General features: G+C 44.5%; 1 protein-coding gene across 2 annotated transcripts in view; it reads right to left on the bottom strand.

The window, feature by feature from the left end:
* Nucleotides 1-330: 330 nt before the first annotated feature.
* Nucleotides 331-22,375, bottom strand: part of trrap (transformation/transcription domain-associated protein) — a 65,707-nt gene continuing 43,662 nt past the window's right edge. For both annotated transcript variants that reach the window (XM_068754947.1, XM_068754948.1), the window contains 14 exons: nt 22,157-22,275; nt 21,906-22,052; nt 20,731-20,831; nt 18,161-18,362; nt 16,159-16,320; nt 11,977-12,067; nt 11,326-11,531; nt 10,132-10,393; nt 5,869-6,094; nt 5,550-5,767; nt 4,878-5,062; nt 3,981-4,184; nt 2,242-2,436; nt 331-1,369 (listed from right to left, as the gene is read on the bottom strand). In XM_068754947.1, coding sequence (XP_068611048.1) covers nt 1,085-1,369; nt 2,242-2,436; nt 3,981-4,184; nt 4,878-5,062; nt 5,550-5,767; nt 5,869-6,094; nt 10,132-10,393; nt 11,326-11,531; nt 11,977-12,067; nt 16,159-16,320; nt 18,161-18,362; nt 20,731-20,831; nt 21,906-22,052; nt 22,157-22,275 — 2,603 coding nt within the window. In that variant the 3' untranslated portion in view covers nt 331-1,084. The remainder of the gene's footprint in view (nt 1,370-2,241; nt 2,437-3,980; nt 4,185-4,877; nt 5,063-5,549; nt 5,768-5,868; nt 6,095-10,131; nt 10,394-11,325; nt 11,532-11,976; nt 12,068-16,158; nt 16,321-18,160; nt 18,363-20,730; nt 20,832-21,905; nt 22,053-22,156; nt 22,276-22,375) is intronic.

The following is a 22,375-nucleotide window of genomic DNA, read 5'->3' as shown; positions in this document are numbered from 1 at the left end:
ATAAATGTCCACTAACTGTGAACCACAAGGATGATGGCAATAGACTTTTTAACGTCAGAGGATGGTTCGTCTGGAGTCATTACACAGCACGAGTTATCGCCGCAGTAATATCCAAGAGTGCGTCCTTCAGGGCGGTTATGGCTGAGGCAGTGATGCCGTAGGTCTGAGCGGCAGATGGGGATTGGTGGTTATTACTGCTGCTTTACAACTGGTACAAATAAAAACAGGAACTCGGGAAGAAAACTAATGGCAGTTTTGACTCGGACTCGGAGCGAGCTTTCCTATAAATGATCCAAAACAGCTTCTGTATGTAAAAAAATGAGCATTTTATTATAACAAAATGCTTATTTACAAAGCAAGAGATAATAGTTCTGTTGGAAAAGGTTGTTGTACCTTTAAAAAGAGGGGTATGAACATACAGCCAGACTGGGAGTGACATATTTGCATTGCAGCTGTTATAGCTTATTACTCTGTAAATTACAACAGTAGTTCTACTTTGTGACGTTACATCACGACTGAAAGGCAAAACAAATGGGAAGTAAACTGGCTCTTTAGATAGACACGCAAATAAAAGTCTGCATTTGTTGGGGATAGAAAACAAGCTCCACATTTTTTTGTGCTTATAAATACAAATACACATTTCAGAAAATAAATGGGTATTTGAGGCAAGAAGAAAGAAAAGATCCGGTGGTGGTAAAAATAAAAAAAAAAGAACTCTTGATGCTGATAAAGTACAACCAAGACACAGCTAAAGAAAAATGATTCTTCTTTCTCTTAAATAAAAAATGATTCCTACAACCATCTGAGTCCCTTTCATTGAGTTATAAAAATAAATATAACTTGAAGGCGTTTGATAAAAAGGATCTATTTGTTCTAATAAGAATACTGGCAAGCCCCGATCAGAAACCCGACGAGGCAGGCTTCTGTTTCAAGGTGATCCACTGCACTTTAAAGAGAAAGTGTTCATCGGGCTGTTACAAACACATATTTAAAAACGCTTGTCAGTGTTTGTCAGATGCATAACAAAAGAAGATATAACATCTTTCGCTGCCCAACGTGTCATCATCCGTCTCTCTCCGGCTTCCTACAGCCAGGGGTGCCAGGCGGGGTCCATGCGGCACAGATTATCCAGACTGTTTGCCGCAGCCACCAGAGTGTTGACCTTACTCTCTCCTCCCTCGAACTGAGCCAGGTTATGGAGGCGGGTCATAATGGCTGTGACTGCTTTCTGGACCAGTGAGACGAGCTGCTGGGAGTCCATGTTCTCCGGTTGGCCGGCCGGGGACAGAGGCATGGACGTATCCTCTTGGGTCTTCTTGTGCCATGCGATGATCTCATCGCGCAGGACTGCCTTCAGGACTCCATCCACCTATGAGAGGCAGAGGAAAATTAAGATGTACCCGTTAGAAATACTGGTGCAGATACTTTATAATGCAAAAATAATGCAAAGCCTCAAGCACTGTATCAGACTTTTCATGAAATTCTACTCCATCGGAAGTTATTACTTCTAAACTACTGAAGGACGTCTGTTCCTGCATGTCGGGAGAACGAGAGCTGTGACCCTGATCACCCCCCCCCCCTCATTTTGTATAAATCACACGTAAAGCAAAGCTGTCCAGTCCAATTAAGGAAAGAAAAGAAAATCTTTGAAATGGTAGAAATCCCTTCTGTTCAGACAAGAAAGAAAGAAAACCATCCAGCTCTCAGGAGCACATTCCACTGAAACCTCGATGGGACCACACCACGAGCAATCTGTTCTCAGCCTGCCGCAACAATTTACTCGATTTGATATTTGAATTGGCAATAAAAAGTAACACAATATTTAAATCATAATAAGGTTCCACTCTTTCCCCTTTTACTCGACCACAACAATCCCCGATTAATCTTAGTCAGCGTTTTGTTTACGTGTTAATTAAACTCCCCTTCATCGACATCAGTCTGACCCAAAACGCCTGGCGTCGCCGTTCGGCCTTCTGACCGCCCCCTGCGTTCATTGCATTGTTTCTGTGTGTGGCTGTCCCTCTGTGCACCTCTTTAAATCAGTTTAAATGCTGGAAAAGTCAGCTGGAGCTCTGATTCGACAACAAACCCAAGGGAGGGGGGGGGGGGGTCTGAGATTTTATGACAACAATAGCGCATCTTGCGGAATTTTAAAGAAGGACGCAAACCTGCAGTATCAAATACTTGAAAGCGTCCCAACACTTCGCCTCGACATGCCAAGGAATCCCATAATAATCTTACCTTAAAGTTTGGTTGAGCGAAGCATCGTGCCACAGCGATCATGGAGGCAGTGAGTGGCCCAGAGACACCGATGGTGGTCAGGAACTCAGAGATATTCGGTGTCAACCGGAACGGAACGGGCCGATTAGCATCCAGATCGCCTGTGGCGTCGTTTATGTCGAAGCGGAAGTACGAGACGTTCAGCTTTCCCGTGTCCTAAAAGCAGACAGAACATCAATTTAAAGATTAAATCTAAGGCTGTATAGGTATAAACCACCAGATGTGAAGAAGGCTATACGTATAAAAGTCAATATGAAGTTGGATATTTTTTTAAATAAAGAAATGTTTGAAAAGCAATCCGAAGTATCGGTCATCATAAGCAAATAAAAACAAATCCAGATTCCGTTTTACAGCGCTCCCTTTGACCACTTGGGAAGTGTGAGAAAATAACTCGTCTTCAGGAAGGCTGGTGGAGATACGAAACAGATCACACCGATGAAAGGGCTGCAGCTATTGATCTGAGTCCGGACACAGTAACCCGACAGAAGAACATCTATAATACACCACCCACTCCCACAATGCTCCCTGCCGGCTCAAATATACACAGCCAAGCCATTTATGTGCGTGAGGAGCCCTGCACAAGCAGCCATTCCGGGAAAGATAAGCTCCTCTATATGAAAAGGTGAGTAGCTTTAGACAGCTTTATAGCGAAGCATTCCAGCTTGAGCGCCCCTCTTCTCCCCCCCCAATTCTCCTTAATTCCCTTCCCTCGTGTTCCTCTCCCTCTCTGTCATTTGCGCCACCAGATCCCAGCAGAGGGCTTCGAGGCAGTGGGCTGAGACACCAGCAACCCCCCCAGGAGGCTCAGATAAGCCCGCAGACAGTCGGGCTGTGAAAGTAGCGCTCTGAATTTTAAATCGCCACAGTAGCAGCCAGCGACGGCTTTATTTTGGAGCCGGCGTAAATGGGATGACGCGAAATTTAGTGTAGGGCATGTTGAGATGTGGAGCCATGAACTGGGAGAACAACGGAGAGATGGAAAGATTCTGGCAAAAGGAACAAGAAGATGTGGTGACATGAGGCCTGCCGACGCTAACGGCTAATGAGCTCCAACAAAGACCAACGTAAAGGAAGATTAAGGTCTCTATTTAGGCAGGGTGGGGCACGTTCCCTCTCTCTGCATGCGTGTGCGTGGACTCTCTCCATACCCTAATCCTCCTGTGTCTAATGGGATTCGTGGAGTGGAACAGGCGGAGAGGGGGCTTAATACCGCTGCTTAGCTGCCCGGAGGAACGCCTGTCGGCAAAGGCCGATTAGGATCAGAAGGGAGGTCTGGCCCGGCTGACAAAATCATCTTTAATAATGACTTTGAGAAAGCTGTCTGCGGACCCCGAGCGGCACACACAGATGTGTGTGTATGGACTGAGATGCTGAGGCACGCACACACACACACACACACACACACGACCTCTTAAATTGAATCGTCTTTGATAGCTGTAGAGCAGAGAGACTGAATATAACATTCTGTCAAAACATCCTCTCTGCTGACAGCAGCAGCCGACTGATAGGTCTGGCATGAATGTCAGAGGAGAAGACGGTAGCACACGGCCAGACATGGAGGGTAATGGTGATCTGATCTCTTAATGCATCTCTCAGAGTGTGTATCTACTGAATTGGGCCCTTATCACATGCATTCTACTTGCCCTTCACAGAGTCCTGCAGGCTTCTTACCCGAGCATGTTTTGCTACGCGTCTCCTACCTGTGCTATCTGCAGCATCTCGGGGTTCAGCCTGTTGAGGTGGAGCATGAATTCAGCCAGACCTATGAGGGCCAGCTGGATGGTGAACATCTTCCGAAACGTCCAGTAGTCAGTGGCGTTGGGGAACGTGTGGAGCGCCCACTCCTTCAGCATGCTGCGGGGCACCATGTTCCCCTGCACCTCCTTCAGGATGTCCCGCAGGACCTGTTAATAGACACCGGATGTCAAGGCGGTGCCGCGATCCAGCTAACCCCAGGCCTTACATTCATGAATACACAGCTGTCAAATAAATATGATTCTATTTCCAAGGTTCACCAGATCAATGCTGAGAGCAGATAATGTTGCAGCTATCGGAATTGTCAATAATAAATGTCAGGAGTGGAAAAGGCCTGATCTATAAAAACAGGCATTTAGATCCAGAGATAGATTTCTCCACAAAAACAAAGATTCGTAGAACAAAATGCAGCACAGCCATTTAGAGGCTCATCTTTTATCTTTTTGATGGTCTCCAGGAAGTCGGCGTAAAATTGTAGTTTCTCATCCAGAAGAAAAACAGCACAGCTGGTAGTAAAATTAGGAGTAGCTTACCAAATAAACATGACTGATCACCAGAATAAAAGCGAGCGAAATCATTCTGCCCAGTGGAAAAACAGTCCCTACAATTTAATAACGTGAATGTTTCTAATTCTCTGAAGAGTTAAGTGCTTCTCTACAGGCTCAGGTTCCGGCTTACGCAAAAAATTAAGTATGTAAGAATAAATTTAGCTTAATTATTCTTTTGCATATTTCTCACAAGTCAGCCCAAAAATGCTAACATGCCAACGCTAGTGTAAAAATATGATCCAATGAACCACATTTACTCTGGGATGTGTGCACACGTTCGTGTTGCCTCCTTACCTGGTGGCTGGCCTGCGTGCCTCGGGCCTGCACCGTGGCCAGGCGATCATAGTATCTGGAAATGGGGTTGTCGTGTTCGATGCCCTTCTTGGCACAGCGCTGTTTGTAGATCTCCACCAGTGACAGCGATGAAGGGTTGTCCTCCACGAGCCGCATCTGAGGCGACACTGCCACCACTCGGGGCACTGGGAATACAGAGGGGAGAGCAGAGGGGGAAGAAAAAAGATGGAGAGAAACAAGCGGGCAAGGAGAGAAAAAACAAGCTGTCAACGTTTGGCACGAGTTGATGCAAACAGTCGCTGTTTTTCACTGCAGTGTAAACCACGGCTCTAAAGCTAAAACTAAAACACCGCACGGCTGTAGAGAAGGCGTTGCATCTCTCAACACCAAGTAGGTTCACGGAAGGTAAAAGGACGAGTCGCCCGGTGAAGGTAGTCTAAACATTTACATACACCGGCATCCCAAATTAAATCAAAAGCAGATATTCCAGTTGGGAGGAAATGTGTTGGAAGGGACTGTTTGAATTCCCCGTCCATATTTCTGTTTTAAACAAACCAATCAAGTGCATAAATGGAGCGGAGGCAAACAGCTGGGTGGAAGTAAACCACAGGAGAGGTGGTGCCTGAAAGCAAATTGAAATGGTGCGGGGTGAGTGAGAGTGAGTGGTCCTACCAGTGAAGAAGAGGTGCCTCTTGGTGGTCTCCTTCCTCTTCTCCAGACAGGGGTTGAGAAGGCGGAGGAGCTGCAAGACCCGCTCCTCTCGGCGTGACTCAGTCAGGCAGGCGTCGTTCATCACCAGGTACGGGTAAATCTTCCCATTGTGGCCGCGGATATAGAGACGGCGTGCTGCTGTATTGTGCTTCTGGACAATCTCCACTCTGGGCATGAACCTATAAGAGAGCAGAGCAGTAGAGATTAGTCAAGAGAATAGCGACGGTCGTTCAGAATTTCACAGCATTTGGTTCATGACTGGTGAAAAAGAGACCTTTACCTGGCAATCTTGATGTAGTAGTGAGTCGGCTTGGGCATGAGGAATTCCCCAGGGATCTCCACTTCAGCCGTTTGTGCAGAAAAGTTGCTGAGGAAGCGACACTTCTCCTCGATGAGGAAGAACTTGGGCAGCTGCTTGGTCTTGGCCTCCAGAATTTTGATCCACTTCTTCAGTTTGGATATGAGATTGTGAAGCTTCATGGAGCCTGGTACACTGAAGTCAAAGTCTTTTATGGGAAAAGGAGAAGAAAAAAAAACAAACACATATTGCATTTTATTTCTTACTTCCGTCTCCTGAAACACATGCAAACATTTGTGGCTCAAAGTAGAGTCAGACGAGACTAAAGAAAGCAGATGGGAAATTAATCGAATCAAAGAGAGTCATGTTTGAAAGCTGAAAACATTTCAGTGCAAACGCCGCGCTGCCTTTGAAACTGCAAACCGTTACGACTCATTTAAGTCAGCTCACTGTTACTTACCCAGAAACACGGACTGCAAACACTTTAAGTTTTCACAGCGATGGCTTAGAGCAGGGCAGTGATTAAACAGGCTGCAGCTGGGAAATGTCCATTTCTAAATATATTGTGTTGCACTGCTGGCCACTCCACTCCAGCAGTGCGGTGCATTGCTTGAGGGAACTTCCTGGAGAAGTTATTCACGGCAGAGTTGCAGCACAAGGAGAATGTTTTGCTCCCGTCAACTTAAAAGCTCTCAGTTGGAGTCTGAAAGCGGATTGAATTAGACGCTATAAAAAAATGAGAGTCTTTAAGTATTAAATTCCTGTTTCAAGTCGCAACTCAATATTCCACAAAACATATTGTGAGGAGCTGCAGCAATAACAACGGAGGGGAAGTGAACCATGCGGGCTTTCCATTTTGGAGTAAAGCCCCCAGGACGGACACACACACACACACACACACGCACACACCTCTACGTTTTCAGTACACCCCTGTTGTGCTGCCTGTTATAATGAATCCATGAAACTGCAAGGCCTTGCCATTTCCAGCCTGTTCAATCTCTCCCAGAGTGAGACCCCCTAATACTTTAAATAAGCCCTGTAAAACAGCCAATGTTCTTTTCGGATGAGGCCCTACTTTGCTATCTGTCTCCCTGCAATTCTCCTGCAACAATAGCAGAGGGAAAACTGAAACAGTCTTGAGGAATTTAACAACTCAGGACCATAAAAGTGCAGGATTCTTACGAGCAGAGGGAGGCGAGACATTCCGGGCGAATCAGTGATATAACTCTGGCCTTTACCGGCACAAAAACATTTTATCTGTTCAAATCGGGAGAATGCTGCAGGAAAGATTCAGGCTGTGTAACTACAACTCCTCAAAGTACTCGAATATTTAGAACACATGACAACTAAAGGTATCAAACTCGAACAAAGACCTGTTCTGAAACAACATACCTATATTTCTCCGGGCTGTATTTATAAGCTGGCACGTTCGATGCATTTGAATGCTGCGATGCAAATAAAATGACCTAATGATACTCAGACATTAACATTAGGATGATTTAAACACAAATTCTCACTTTAGATTTACCCATATTGATTTATACGCTTGATCTTGATTAGGTGACCTGTACAAAACGTGCAAATTGTGCGTTGTGCAGCGAATGGAATGCAGCCAAGTGAGACCAGAAAGGGAGTCCTTTTCATTCCCGTTGAATTCATCATTGGAAAGAAAACAGTATCGTCAGGGACGCAGCCAAGCTGCTCTGTGGCCTGTGTGTAGAAAGCAGGGCTGGTGTTCTGCCCTACCTGACAGACCACAGCGAAGGATCTGCACTGCTGCATCAAATTACAGATCCAAACTCTATATAGAACCAGCATTCCCTCAGCGGTGTGTGGTGTGTGTGTGTGTGTGGTGGGATGCAGGTAATCTAACTTCATTGCATCCGACCGGTGGGCTGAGGTTTGATTTTAGGTGCCGAGCCAAACTTACATTGAACTATGCTACATGTCATTTTAGCACGACAGACGTCAGTGCAAGAGAGGCACCAAATTAACAAGACAACTTGTGACTTTTTCTCAGAAAAAAGTCTCCGAAATGGATCCACTGCTAACACAGTAACTCATGCAAATATCATTTGCTGTAATTTGATTTGAATGCCTCCCCCGCTGCTAAATGTTATGTGTGCACACATAAACCCATATTTTCCAGCCCACAAACCCTGTGAAAGCGAGTGGGCCGCTAACGTGGTGAGGGGAAAGGGAGCCCGGCTGCTCTGTAAACCCTGTTTGTTCCGCTCCGGAAGGCCGGTGTAGTTTCAGTCCCACTCGGGGCCCCACTCCCACATCACCGTGGGGAACAGCTGGCATGCGATGGTCGGCAGCCACCCTGTGAGGCAGAAGCTCTGGTGACGCCTGGCCGCATGTGCGCAGCTGGCTCTGCAACATCTGGGGAGATTCATCAGCATGTCGCTCATGAATCTCGCCAACCTCTTGTTTGTATTGGTTCATTCAATAAGTCCACGCTGCCCACAAGCTGACGCCGCCACACTACATGTTCCTTCTCGTGCCTGTTGTGCTCTCTTATATAACCTCCTCTGTAATTTTCCAAGCTTGGCAGCTCTGGCTCATACATATTACATGTTTCTCTCTCTTTGAGTAAGGTGATTCTTTTTTTTTTTCACTAGCTGCTTTTCATTCTCTTGCTGTCCTTGTCCTCCTCTGTCCCAGGGCCAAAGCTCTATCGGCCATTCTCAGGATCAGTGGAGGGGAAACGCGCAGGAGAGTCTCGAGAGCGCAGAGAGGAGAAGGAAGGAGAGGGAGGAGTTGTTTGGCAGAGATGCAATAAAAGAGTGTCGTTCAGTCAACATGCATGTGCTGCCCGTCGGTAGCAGCAAGAAGAGATGTTTATTTGAACGGTGAAATTTGGGGAAGCTGCAGACGGTCCTTGTTTACTCTTGGTCCAGTGAATTGTGCTTCAACTCTCTGGTGCAATGGAAGAAAACAGGACGCCTCCAAAAACCGGAGAATGATCGTTTAGAGCGAAATGTCTCAGAGGGAGCCTCGTCTAAACCCGCTCCCGTCCCGTTGGACCAAAGTGAATTTTGAATGAAGTTTTCTTTGAAATATGTTAATCCAACATTGGGGATTAGATCAGAAAACGTTCTCTATATGCCGAGTATCTCTCAGCTCATCTTTGATGCCGCATCAGTGTAAAACTCCTCAGAGACAAGGCGGTGAAGCGGGAACTGTGCAATTAGGCATGTTCTGAGATTTCAGAATGAAAATGTGGTCAATCTAAAAATACAAGCAACATTAGTGCATCAGCGGCGCACACCAACACTGGCATCACACTTGATGCCCGCATGTAAACAACATTGGAAGAAGAAGCCCTCATCAAATAAACTAAGTGGAGTGACGTAATAATTGTACAACATCAGAGGATTTCAGGTCCTCTTTGATTATCACACCGCGATGACATTTTTGGACACACAGAGAGGGACCGTTAACGTTAATAATTCCTTGACAACTCTGCCCTTTAATTATTGATTCTCTGTAATGAGAACATATAAAGTTCCCCTCTATTGTTTCATGTCAGAGTCGCCCGTAAGGATTACTGCTTCAAAATGTCCCGCTAACCTGGCTAACGGGATTATACAGCAGGCAGAGCTAGCGGCTTCAACTGCAATTAAAGACGGCTTGAGTGGCTGCTTTTGGCACAACATTTACAGCTCAATACAAAATGGTCAAAGTGTGGTGGAAATGATTTTTGCTATACGAGTCTGTAAACCAGCTCTGAGAACTGAAATCACTGCGATGTTAAAGAAAGAAAATATTTTAATTGCAGTTTCGTAAATAAACGCAGTAAAACTAATCTCTTATTAAAGACATTTAAAGCCAAATAAGACTAAGGCTGAACTTTAATAACCCCTCAAATACTTTTGATGGTAACCTCAATTACATCACAGAACACTGATGCTCCAGCTGCTCTCAGCGATGCAGTTTGTCCTGGCTGGTGTGAGGCACACGGTTCCAAACATGCAGCACTTGTCTCTGTAAGGTGTCTGATGGGAGATTCATGCAGCAACAGCTGGAGGTGTTGTTGTTTCCAGTGTTGTTGCCAAGTGTCTCCACTTTGTCAGACAGTAAGAAGAACATTTGGGTCACAAATGTCCAAGTTTGTGTGGAAGATGCTTCGACAAGTAATGCTAGAACTGACTACGAATGAGAGAGCTCTTTGTGACGTTCCTTTTGTCTGTTAGCGCGTGATTGTAAGTTCATACAATCCTGAGTATACTTGACACCAACCTGTTGTGAACTGTCCCTTCATCTTCTGGAAAACGGGGTCCTGCGCCGTCGCCAGGGCCCGCCGAGCCAGTGACTCTGAGGCCGCGCTGGAGAACATGGTGGAAACATTGGAGACATTCTCCAAGCCGACACCGAACGTGCTAACCAGCTTCTTGACAAAGTTCAGCGTGTGTGGTGTGATCTTGGCATCGGACACGGCTCCACTCTTCTCAAAGGCCACCGAGTAGCATTTAGCCAGGCCCTGCTGCAGCTGCCTCAAGACCTGCAGAGAGACGGTGAGGAAAATAAGATTCAACCCAACCATTTATAAACTCTTTATTCATTTCATTAATCGCTTGTGCTTAATGTATGACAAATAAATGTATAGAAAAAAGGCACAAAGACACCTGCAGGTTTCCACAGAAAAAAATAAAGTACAGTGGTTTGTATTACAGAGCAGCAGGAGTAAAGGAAGGTGATGATGGTGAAGCAAGTCTCTGCTTGCCCCTGCGGAACGAAGCATAGCACCTGCAGCTGCTGTCGGGTGCCCCAAACCATCACAGATAATCACAGCAGACACACACACACCAATAAACTTCTGGCACTAAATCCCTTAACCCATCCTACACACTCACTGCTCCCATCCATCAGCTGTCTCCCTGCTGCTGCCTCTTTCTCCCCGGCTTCCACTCCATCCACAGAGCAGCTAACCTCATATGGAAGCTGCCTTGCATGGTTAAAAGTATTTGAAGTTTAATTTGGGTCAACAACTTGCGCTGATATCCACCCAACTTGCTGGGGGGGGGGGGGGGCTGGCTAAATGGGCCAATACATTTTAAATGCCATTACAGAAAGAATTGGCCACAGAATAATCGCAGTAAGGAAAATATCTTCCACCTCAGATGTTCAACAATCTACTCGTCTGGAATATAATCGATATTAAAAAGTATATGGCAACTAACGAGCTTACTCGTGGAATAAGAGATCAATATATTCGGACGAGTCAGGACAACGCCTGAGGTTGAGCCCGAGCATCGACCCACCAGACTGGGTGGTGCGACACACTTGTACACACAACATGGCAACTCCAACTCCTTTTCACACATGAGCAGAGATGCGTGAAAATTCTCACAACTAGTTGTATTATATTCTCACCATCTGATCCACTAAACACACACACACACACACACACACAATCAACATGTCTCTTCCCACCTCTTCATGCCAGTTCTCCCTGAACCACACCATCTGGTCCACAATGCCCTCCAGGGAGGAGAGCAGGGTGGGGTGCAACTCCCGCTGCATGTGCATGATCCGGCTGCAGCGCCACATCGGGGCAGTGGCCCGGATCGGCCCCGGGTCAGAGGCCCCCGAGTGAGGCTGGGCCCCCACTGAACTGGGTTGCTGTGGTCCAGATGCATCTGTGGAAGAAGAGTTGGTTGCAGAAGAGAACAGATGAGTGGTTGAGAAGAAAATGTGAATGGAAGAAAACAGGAGAAAAAGCGAATGTTCCTTGAGTTAAAATGTCTAAAAATGACTAGACCTGTGTAACACATTTAGTTTAGGTGCATACTCCCTTTATCCCTAATGCCCAAACAGCAATGCAAATAAATGTCATGAGAATAAAATCTGATCATTTATCCCTGAAGAAGAATTTCATTGATAATAAATCCCATGGTGATTCACATCATTATCACATTTCTTCTTTTGTTTGTTGTTGTGGCTGTCAACAGATCAACCACGAACAGTAGAAACTAAGTCCCGTTTGTTCAATAACTAATAACAGAATTTGAGAAGAGCCATCGCCGCTCAGATATGCTAATGATATGCTAATGAGGGAACTAAAGCCAGCCGTGTTTTACTTACCACTTTTGTACCGCTCCCGCTGCTCGATCTTGAGTGTCAGGTAAAGAGTGCGGATTGGGAAATAGACAGCCTGGGGGTACACTCGTCCCACCTAGCAGATAAAAGAGGGTCACAGATTACATTTCAAAGACTCCCCCCTCAGGACCACAAAGGAGAGAGAGAAAGAGACAGACACTATACGTCAGAGAAAGAGAGCGAGACCAGTGATCCCCGCTTTAACAGAGGGGATGTTTGAAGCTTTGAGTCGGGGGAGAGTTGGACAAGTTAAAAACAAGTTATGGCTGAATTACAAAACTGAATGTGACTGATGATGAAACTTCCCTCAAGACTTCCAAGAAAGGTCTCTGACAACATTGGAAGGCTTTTAATGGTTGAAGTCAGGGCATGAGAGATTTCAACTTTCAAACATGTAAAAAATTCCCCTCAAACTTGGAGCACTTTTTTTTTTGATGAGTAATGGAGCAGCAAAATTTAGCATCTACCTTTGGTGTATTATTTATATGTCTGTCTGAGGTTCATGGTTCATTCTGGTAAGATTAGTTCGATGCATGATTTTTACAGCCGCTCAGAAAACCGAATATTTTCTGAAGCAAAGATTCTGTATTCACATAAAAGTTATGCTTGAAGCTATCGAAGCAGCATCCCTCATAAATATCTCTCTTTCAATATACACTTTAAAGGAAAATGTAGGCTTCTTTCAGACAGCGTCCATTCATTATAGGCCGATTAGTGCAAACTGGTGAAATGGAGACGCAATTAAGAACTTCTATGAGGCCTTGAACATGCAATAAAAAAGCTCTGAGTAAATTTTCAAACATATCTTTGAAATAACGCCAATAGCAATTCCACACCTCTCACACCACATTGCAATATTTCACATGAAAGGCAATCCGTGCTCTGTTATCACTACAACTTCCACAAAGCGAGTGCCGAAAGGTAGAACATGAGCTCACCGAGATATCTGACTTTTTTTTTAAACTAGATCCAGAGATTAAATGAGCTCAGCCGTTTCCTCTTAGCACACTTCCACTGGTATCGGTCATAAAGGTGAGGTCATTTTATAAACCAGTAAAATATATAGAAATGAAGGAGGACAAGGGAATATGTCTCAACAGTCAAGTTTTCTGTCAACCTCATCTCCAAGTAAGTGGTTTAGAACTTTAGACCATATGATGGTCTTGGGGGAGAGTTCCTCCTTAAAATGGTAAACTGTATAAATGCTGACTAAACAATAACCATGTTGTTAAGAAACAGCTTTTTCCCTGAGCATCTAGCTGAGGGATGAGATTTGTGAATGTGATGTTTAGCTACACTGGGCTTTTGTCGATACAACTACAGGTCAATCCCCTTTAGACCCGCTATACAGGGAAAGAAAGCGTTGCTTCCACAGCGCAGCAACAAAACCGGGCTCAGGACGAGTAAAAGTGGGTTATAGGAGAGCGAAAATTACATTTTACCTGGTGACCTAAATAAAAATTTAGCTGAAGGCTAGATGGATTTTGGACCCTCAAGATTTCACAGACTCTGTCCACATTCCTCTGACGTCCAGCCAATCCGGTCTTCAGAGAGAATCACAAACTGCACAAAAACAAGATCAGGCTAAAAGCTGCTGGTGTCGAAAGGCAAACGATGATATACTGTCGTTCTGCTCAGACAGCACTACGAGGTGAGCCGTTCCAGATCCCAGCTGCGTCTCAAATCCTCAAGACATAACTCCTGACATCAGGATAGGACATCATTGTCAGACACAGCGCTCCTAAGCTGATGTAACTCGGTATGGTTGGTCAGTCAGTGGTGGCGTGCTATGAAGGTAGCACTCAGGCAGGATTAACTAACCGGTGAGAGAGGCTGGACAGCCTGGAGACCATGCAAAATGGAAAAGTGAAGATTATTATTACATTGAACTACAGGTAAGAAAATAGTTTTCACTTCCTCAGGGGGTACAGCAATTTAGCTCTGAAGCACCTTCAGTAAAAACTAAATGCTGAGAATGGTTCTCTTATGGCTATTATGGCGGTCTGTAGAATGATTCCGGAATAAAAAAAGGACAGGAGCACACAGAAGAAATCATTGTAACCTCCTAATGAATAAATATTTACATTAGGGCTGCAGCTATTGATTATTTAAGTAATCGATTAATCTATCGATTAATTAATTTGATTAATCGGATAAAAATACATTTAAGCGTTTCAGAATATTTTTAAGAGGTATAAAAAACAAACAAATGTTAATGCTTGCAATAAAATTATTTTAAGTTGCACACTCAATAGCATTAAGATCGCACTTTAATTTCACAAGAGCATTCGATGCAAATAAAAATAAATAAAATACCTGAGTGAAGCCAAACACTATATAAAAGATAAATCTACTGTAGCTTCGGCTTGTCCCGTGAGGGGTCGCCACAGCAAATCAACGTCCTCTAACCTTCACTGTCGCTCTTATTGCCTCATTTCTAATCCTATCCCTCACTCTGCTGCCTTTCCCACGGACATTCCCAGACGACTTTCCCTCTCGTGTGGAAACAACAAGCTTCACTTACCGGTAAGTCTTTGGTGATTTTAATACGCAACACTAATTAAACTAATCCTCGAGGCAACAAAATTGAAATCGAAGCTTTTTTCCAATCAAATTACTTGATGAATCGTCGCAGCCCTAATTTGCATCACACATTAAAATTGGGCCACATTTACAGAGCCTATTGGAATCTGGTATTCTACAAATGCTTTTCTTTATCTCTCATACCTTTAAAAATTCTACACTGCTAATAAAACAAATGCATATTTTTTGTGATTCTCCCTTTAACAATGCTCAAAAAAAGTGGCAAGGGTCGGCTAACGGGAAGATAACGAATGTCCTATTTTGGTCACGCTGAGACGGTTTGAGAGAAAGAGGGTGAATTGTAGACAAGATGGAGGCACTGAGGGAGGGTGGGGGAGCGGCGTTTCGATCCTCTGTTAACTTCTGATTCATCTTCGCCTTCCCCCAGGCACTCCTCTCCTCAGCTTCATCAATTTTTCAACATACGTTTTTTTTTTAAACATCCCACTGCCACAGAGAAACTCTAAATAATTCAGGTGAGCCAGCACAGACAAAGCCCAGCATGCATAGAAATTTACTTTTCTCTTTACATTAAAAACGGAACAAAGAAAAGAGTGTCAAACGTTTGCCCTTCAGTCATTACAGAACGGCGGGCAGAACCAGAACCTGGATGTCAGAATATCTCCCAACAACAGGCTTTTATAAAACCTGTAACAAAAGCAACGGCCTGTTCTAGATCGACATGTCTAATCTGATATCTACCTGAGTTTATATAAAAAATCAGATGCGGGTGAAATTCGGTGGTGAGATAGAGGCCCCCCACCCTACATGACTCAAATTCCATAAACATCGGTCAATAATTGACCGAGATATTGAGGAACAAATGTTGAAGCTCCATTGACTGCAATGTTAACGGAGGATCTCTTCTGGATTGTCACCAAAATCATCTGTTCCTGGAAACATTCCCAACTTTTCCTGAAACTTTCATCAAGATCCATCCAGAACCTTTTGGGTCATTACATAACCTCCGCCTCGGCAATGAGAATAAAATGTTATCACTAACATGCATTTTGAAATCACAGCCCTTCTCTATATCCCACATGCACCTCTGTTACATCACGCCTGCTCTGCTGAGAGGATGGCTGGCGTTTATATCCGGCTGCCCTTTGAAGATCACCCACTTCAAATTGTGCAGAAATAATACTTCATTAAGCAAAGCAAATTAGTCCTCACTTTAATTGCGAGGTCCGTTCCTACAAGTCTGTATGTGTAAAATGTTAACTTTATAATTTTTCTTGAGCAAAAAATTATGAAAAAATATTTCACCAGGGATTGCAGAAATTCAGTAAATTGCTATAAAACGACAGTAACAGAATATGCTTAATTTTGTAATTAGAAAGCAGGAAAGAGGCCACTTTGGCATGAATGCGGTTAATTTGTCATGAATAGAAAGGCATGCATGAGCACCAATGCTAACACATTAAACAAGATGTGCTGCACCAAAATGAATGCAAGAAGCAAAGTGGGAAAAATATGACTAGTGGGTGGATCAGATATCTCGACATGAAAATTGGAGCTTCCTGCCATATCTTTTTGCAGAAGGGGCCTCTTGTTGTGGGGCAGTAAAATGTGAAAAGCTCTCACCTGGCTGATGAGATTGAGCAGGGGTTTGCCTTCTGAACCAACCAGGCAGGTCAGAAGCTGTGGTATCCATGCCAACCACTGGATGGGTGGGACTCCAATGCAGTACTTGTCCACAGCATCTGCGAGAGTGTTCTTGTCATCAAAGCTGAGGAGCCAAAGCACCTACGGGTATACGTGGAAGAGATATGTGAGAAGAGAAGGGGGGGAAAAAAATGCAACTGCAAGGCTGGAAATATTCCATTCGCAATAAAGCAACTCCTGTGAGACACCTCAAAGAAAGGGGCAGGGTCTCCATTATTCATCAGACGCTTGCTGCTTCCGTGGGTCTCTTCACAGTTGGAGGAATGAGAGCCGTGCATCCTGGCCATGCTTAATATGATCAAAGTGCAGACTGTGTGGAGGTGATCTCTCCATCCCTGGTGTGCTTGTTTCTGCATCTACATGTCTATGATGAAGACATTAACCCCCGACAACCACCACCCACCCACACGCTCTTCATTGAGCCACCTCCAGTACACAGATGGTGTATAATTGCTTGTAATGGCTGGTCGCCTCACTTCAACCATTAGACGAAGCACTGCCAACCCAGCTTGGCAGCAAACAGAAAAGGGTCGCCAGGAAAAACACTTAACTGGAATGTGAAGCTGGTAGGAGCCATGATTAGATCAGATCACCATAGCGATGGCTTTATCCAACACTCGACTGTATTCATTATTATTACGGGCAGTGAGGATGAGTCTCTCCAACGTCAGATATTTTTGTCCTTCACAATTTTCTATCAAGAAACACCATGCCAGATTAAGCATTCACAATGCCGTAAATGTTTGTCAAGTCCTGGTCAAAGGACATGATTTGATGTCAGAGGATTGGGTTTGTGCCCATTGTGGCGCCTCTGCTATCCCGTTAATATTATAAACTAGAAACCTCCGCCGAGCAGCTCATTCGCCTCATAATTGGATTTACGCCGTCCACATGGTGATCTGGATCATCATCAAGAGGTTATAAATTGTTCTTGGTATCTTTTTACACCAACAATGAAAAGTAAAAGTGAATCGGCATCGATGTGTAGTTGTAAGAAATTATTAAATGTTCACTCTTTTTCATGCCATGTTTCTTGTCATTTAGCGGTTGTTTGGTGAGCGCCTGGTCTGCTCGGTGTCATGTTTAGTGTTGACTCTGTTATCTTGGGGGTGAATTTCAGAAAAGGTTTGAAAAAAACATACGGAAGATTACTTCACGGCCAAATGATTCTTTCTCCCTTCCTTCTACACGGAATTTAGTGACTATGACTCAAAATCTGAACCGAGAATAAATTAGCACGACTAAGGCTGCTCGAAAGGAGAGACATAAGCCCCCCTCTGATTCATTTAAAAAAACTTAAGACGAACAACAAAAATGTCCAGAGGCCCACTTTGACAAAAGAAAAACTGTCCAGATATTGAGCTGCAGTCATCAGACATCAGGACTCTGTCTTTTACCATATTAAGAGTGTATATAAAGGTCTTTCATATGGAGTGAAGTATTTGTGTGCTTGTGTCAAAAGCTGGAATGCTTGTTAGCAAGGCGTCCATCTCTTTGTCTCCCACACAGGGCAACTCAACAGCTATGTATGATCTGACGGTTAAAGAAAGGTCAGCCCATGTAGAGGATTATGGGATTGGAGTGTCTGTTAACTCCGTGCCAGAGGATGGCCTTCACTCTGCCATCGATCTGCTGTGGGAACCCGTCCACACCGTCTACTGCTGGACTATAATCAATGAAATGACTGCTTTCTGTTTGTAACTGGGGCAGACTGAACGGGGGTGGGGCGGGATCCTGTGAAAACATGCCTGAATGAGGGAAGGATTTTATAGAAACAAGGATTAGCTGCAGGAGAGGTCAATGCCTCATTGACAAGTCCCAAACAAAGAACGGTGATGATGAAATTATTAGCATTTTACAGGAACACATTTTTCCTAGAGCACCTAAACATGGAAACTCCCCCATCCGCTGCAGTCATCACCTTTGCTAGGTATTTGCGTGACTTGCTCTCATTTTGGTGGCGGCAGGCGTGGAGATAGCAGGTGATGGCAGAGCCCCCCAAGTGGAGCTGGCGATCTTTGACGAAAAGGTTCTCCAAGTAGTCACCCCACATGGCCCAGGCCTTCACCAGGACATCGTGCATCTGTACAGCTGCTGAAAAGGCCTTATTGGCCTCCTCTGACCTGGAGCGATAAAGGAGGGGGGGGGGGGGGGGGTGAAGAATGTTAGAAAGTGAGGGGACAGACAGGGTTACCAGAGCTGTCAACTAACTGAGGTGGCTGGAGGGGAATGAAGGGATGTAGACTTGAGTAAAGAGGATGTTAGAGGGGGGGGGGGGGGGGCAGATATAAGATAGGGAAGGATACTGACAGTGGAGGAGGGAGGGCTGAAGGAAATGAATGCAATACACACGCAGGAAGCACAGAAGAAGTGAAACAGAATATGATGTCATATTCTGTATTACCGCCATATTTCATTTGCTGTAGTCTTAAAGGCCTTTCCACTCAGCTTTAATGTTACCCAGGGTTTAGGCTTTTGCTGTAATGTAATATAATATAGTAGCGTTTGAACCCAACTCTATCATAGTGTGTGGATCAATCGTTTGCCGGTAATACTGGGTGACAAATGAGCTTAGCATCTTCCTATTTTATCAGAAACGCCAGAGCTGCAGTCAGGTAAAAATAAAAATAAAAAAAAACTCAGGGCAATGGCTATATTTATCTGTATACAGCTATATTTATTTGTGTACAAATACAGTGACCGTGAAGAGCATCACTTACAGCTCAGCGAGATCTGCCGGCTGATAAACTTGAGAAACCTTGAGATTTTTTATCCAGTTACTGCAATCTAATAGTCGCACTTTAAGCGTTCTATTTAGTTACTGTTAAAGAGCAAGCCAAGGAAATAGACAGGTCAAAATCTGACAGGACCCCCCCACACACACACACACACACACACTCACATTTTGAATGCACCATTTATGCTGACAGGGAAATATATTCTGAATCATCAGCTGCTTTCACCACGCCAAGTGGCTTCTAACCACTCGTTGGCATGCGGTCTGAATAAATTTCACACACCTTTCAGCCTTTGATTAATAAATAAGATGCAAGCGGCACCCAAGACGCGTCACCCTGCAGTCGAAACAAGGAGACAGGCCTGTCAATGAAAAAGCCTCACTGAGCTACAGCTGGGAAATTGATCTCCATTTTTCGGTGCGCTCCCAAAACTACTCTCCCACTTACTTACAGCGAAATGTCTCCCAAGCCAATCAATTAAAATGCGTTATTATAAAATGCAGTTGGCGTGTGATTAAGAAATAGGAGCTTGATTGCTTTGGGAGTCAGAGCTTGAAGAACCTCCTGCAATACTTGATGGGGGGGGGGGGGGTCCCAGTCACTCTGCTAGTGTTGAAATACATGAACAGATTCGACAACACGGCTCAACAGGAGCACAGCCACCCGACAGAATGTCAGATCTTTGACACCCATTTAATTGAATGATCCCAAAATCCTCACCACATATAGTTGCACATGCACCCCCCCCCCACCCCCCCTCACACACACACACACACACACACACACACACACACACACACAAATCTCCTCTCAAAATCCCTAGTCCCCACTCTGCTGTTAATTCTCCCCTGACGTAAGGGGGGGGGGCTTAATGAGTGCAATAAACCCTGCTGAGGTGGAGGCAAGTTCTGCTGATCCCAGAGATTCTTGCAAATTGCTTTGAGTTAATTATTGAGCTGCATATACATTTAATAAGCCTTCCTAAATTTGTCTTTCACCCCTCAGGACACATCAAAGATGACAGCTGAAAAGGGGTGCTGATGGGGTGTTGCGGAACGTGGCACTGGGTATGCAGCAATGCATTTAGTGTACCGGTACACTCCATGTTCCACAGGCAACCCCTGCAGCTAAAGCACATTACTGCCAATGTCACAGAGCGATAACAAATATGCACATTATCTTCACTGGACAAAATTACTTCAGGTGTACCAACTCGGGATGGAAAGTACAGATTAAGTATGACTGACAGAGACCACTAAGATACAGAGGGATGGTTTAGGTTTAACCCTTTCCTCCCAGACAGTCATTCAGGGCTGCTGCCCTCTATATGATCCCCCCCCCCCCATCTGCCCTGAGCCCTATCTATAATAATTATTAAAAGTCACATTTTTCTTTCACGTAAAAATATTTGATAACAATGTAAGTTTAGCAAAATAAAGCTTTTCAGGTTTATATTGAAAGACACTGTAAATTTCTCTGAAGGCGAGGTCGAGGTCGGGTCTGTGTCTCACACCGTTATTGAGCATAGCCGGAGGGAAGGTCTCGCACACGGTGGCGGGCGGAATGCTGTTCGCGAGGCAGGAGACCTGCTCGTGTCATCCTCCAACAATCTATCCAACTTTGCCTGAGACATCTGCAATTGTCCTAAATCCTTCAAATTCTTTGCCACTATCATCGCTGGAATTAAGGGTTAAACAAAAAAAAGGGGTGAACGAGCCGGCTACAGAGTGACAAAAACCGTAGCGGGACTTACTTGTTGATCTGAGCCAGGAACATGCCCTTCAGAGCGTAGAACTCAGCCGTCATCTCCTTGGTGAAATATTTCAAGTTGGTCGACTCTATCACCTCCAAACCCTAACAGATGGGTAGTGAGACAAGCTTAACTTCAAAACAAACTTCAGTGAGGAAACTTCTCATAGAGACAAGGCCATAATCACAGGTGAACAAACAAACCGCTCCGTGTTCATTAAGAACGAAGAAAAGGTGTTAAGAGAACTAAACTTCCATTACGGTGAGCCTGTGATTAGCTGTCCCCGACGTACCGCTGTGACAAACGACGTGTAGCAGGAGCGAGACAGAGAGAACCAGAGAAGATGAGATAGAAAACAGAAAGAAAGGGAGAGAATAGTGTCTACTGGCACTTTTAATGACTTGTGGTGCGCTGAAGTGCTTCTATTAATCAGAGTGCTCCATGGGCTTAAGAGCAAACTCCTGAGTTATGACCTGTTAGGAGTCTCCCCGCTAGAACTTGTCGCCTAGAGCCAAACCCCAAACACGTCTTGCTCTTACCATTTTCTACACCCAAAATACCACTAACTACGTCTTCATCTACTGCTAACAGAAATCAAACTGAGTACGTAATTTGCACAAAATGTACCAGCGGTGTTGTATTTCAGCAGAGGGTAGTCTATTACGTATTGGAGCTCTGCCACAATCCGAAGCTCCTGCAGCTGCATTATGGCGCACGTGTAACATGGGTACGATACATCGTCTTTTCATCGCAGGTCGAAGAAACAAACTGAGCTTTTCTCTTTCTGAAGAAAATATTTTGCCAGTAAATTATTTTGTGAGTTATAAACTAAAGCAATAAAGTATGTGATTACCAATAAAAGTAAGAGGGACTTTAATCATGACAAAAACACTACAGGTAGTTAGATTAAGATTAGCTTTTATTGTCCTTATGTTTTTTACGCTGCAAACACACACCAAAATCTGCGATATATTTTGTTACAGCAATACCAAATCGACTTTTGTTTCAAGTTTCACCAAGGTTTCAAAAAGGTTCCCACAATTAAAAAAAATTCTTGATTACTGACAGCAAAGGTCAAATTATGCTGTACAGATTCTAAAGCCCTGTGAGGAAGACGTACATTTTGTGATTTTAGATAAAAGAAATACAATTGAGTGGAGCCGCCCCCCCATTCCTACCTGCATGCACTCATTCTTGCCCATGACGCCTGCCAGCTGCAAATAACATTTGACCTGCTGTCTGATCTTCTGGAAGCAGTCAACGATGGGCACTGTGGGGATGGTGTGGATACGACTAAGGATGTCCAAAGCCACATTTACCAAACCCTGTGGAAACAACAGGCGACGAACCAATGACACATTAATCACAGAGACAGTGAAAAGGGAAAGAATCCATGAAAAACGAATTCTGAAAACAAACCACCAAGTACCTGCTTTCTTCCTATCTTGCCGTACTGAATAATCGCAGAAGCCGAGGCGTGAACTCCCAACATGGCGTTGTTGTTGTTTGGATCGTGCTGTGTGTTTGTCTCGTATGCCGTCACAATGGCTGTGGATAGAAACATAATGGTTTAAGAAAGAAAAAAAAACAATTGTCATTGCTACATGTTGCACGACTTCACCGAGAAAGATTCCTAGTCTGTGAACCC

The sequence above is a fragment of the Brachionichthys hirsutus genome, chromosome 21 (assembly GCF_040956055.1).
Source record: "Brachionichthys hirsutus isolate HB-005 chromosome 21, CSIRO-AGI_Bhir_v1, whole genome shotgun sequence".
Taxonomy (NCBI): Eukaryota; Metazoa; Chordata; class Actinopteri; order Lophiiformes; family Brachionichthyidae; genus Brachionichthys; species Brachionichthys hirsutus.
Note: the sequence above shows the minus strand (reverse complement) of the source record. Positions and strands in the feature narration are given on the sequence as shown.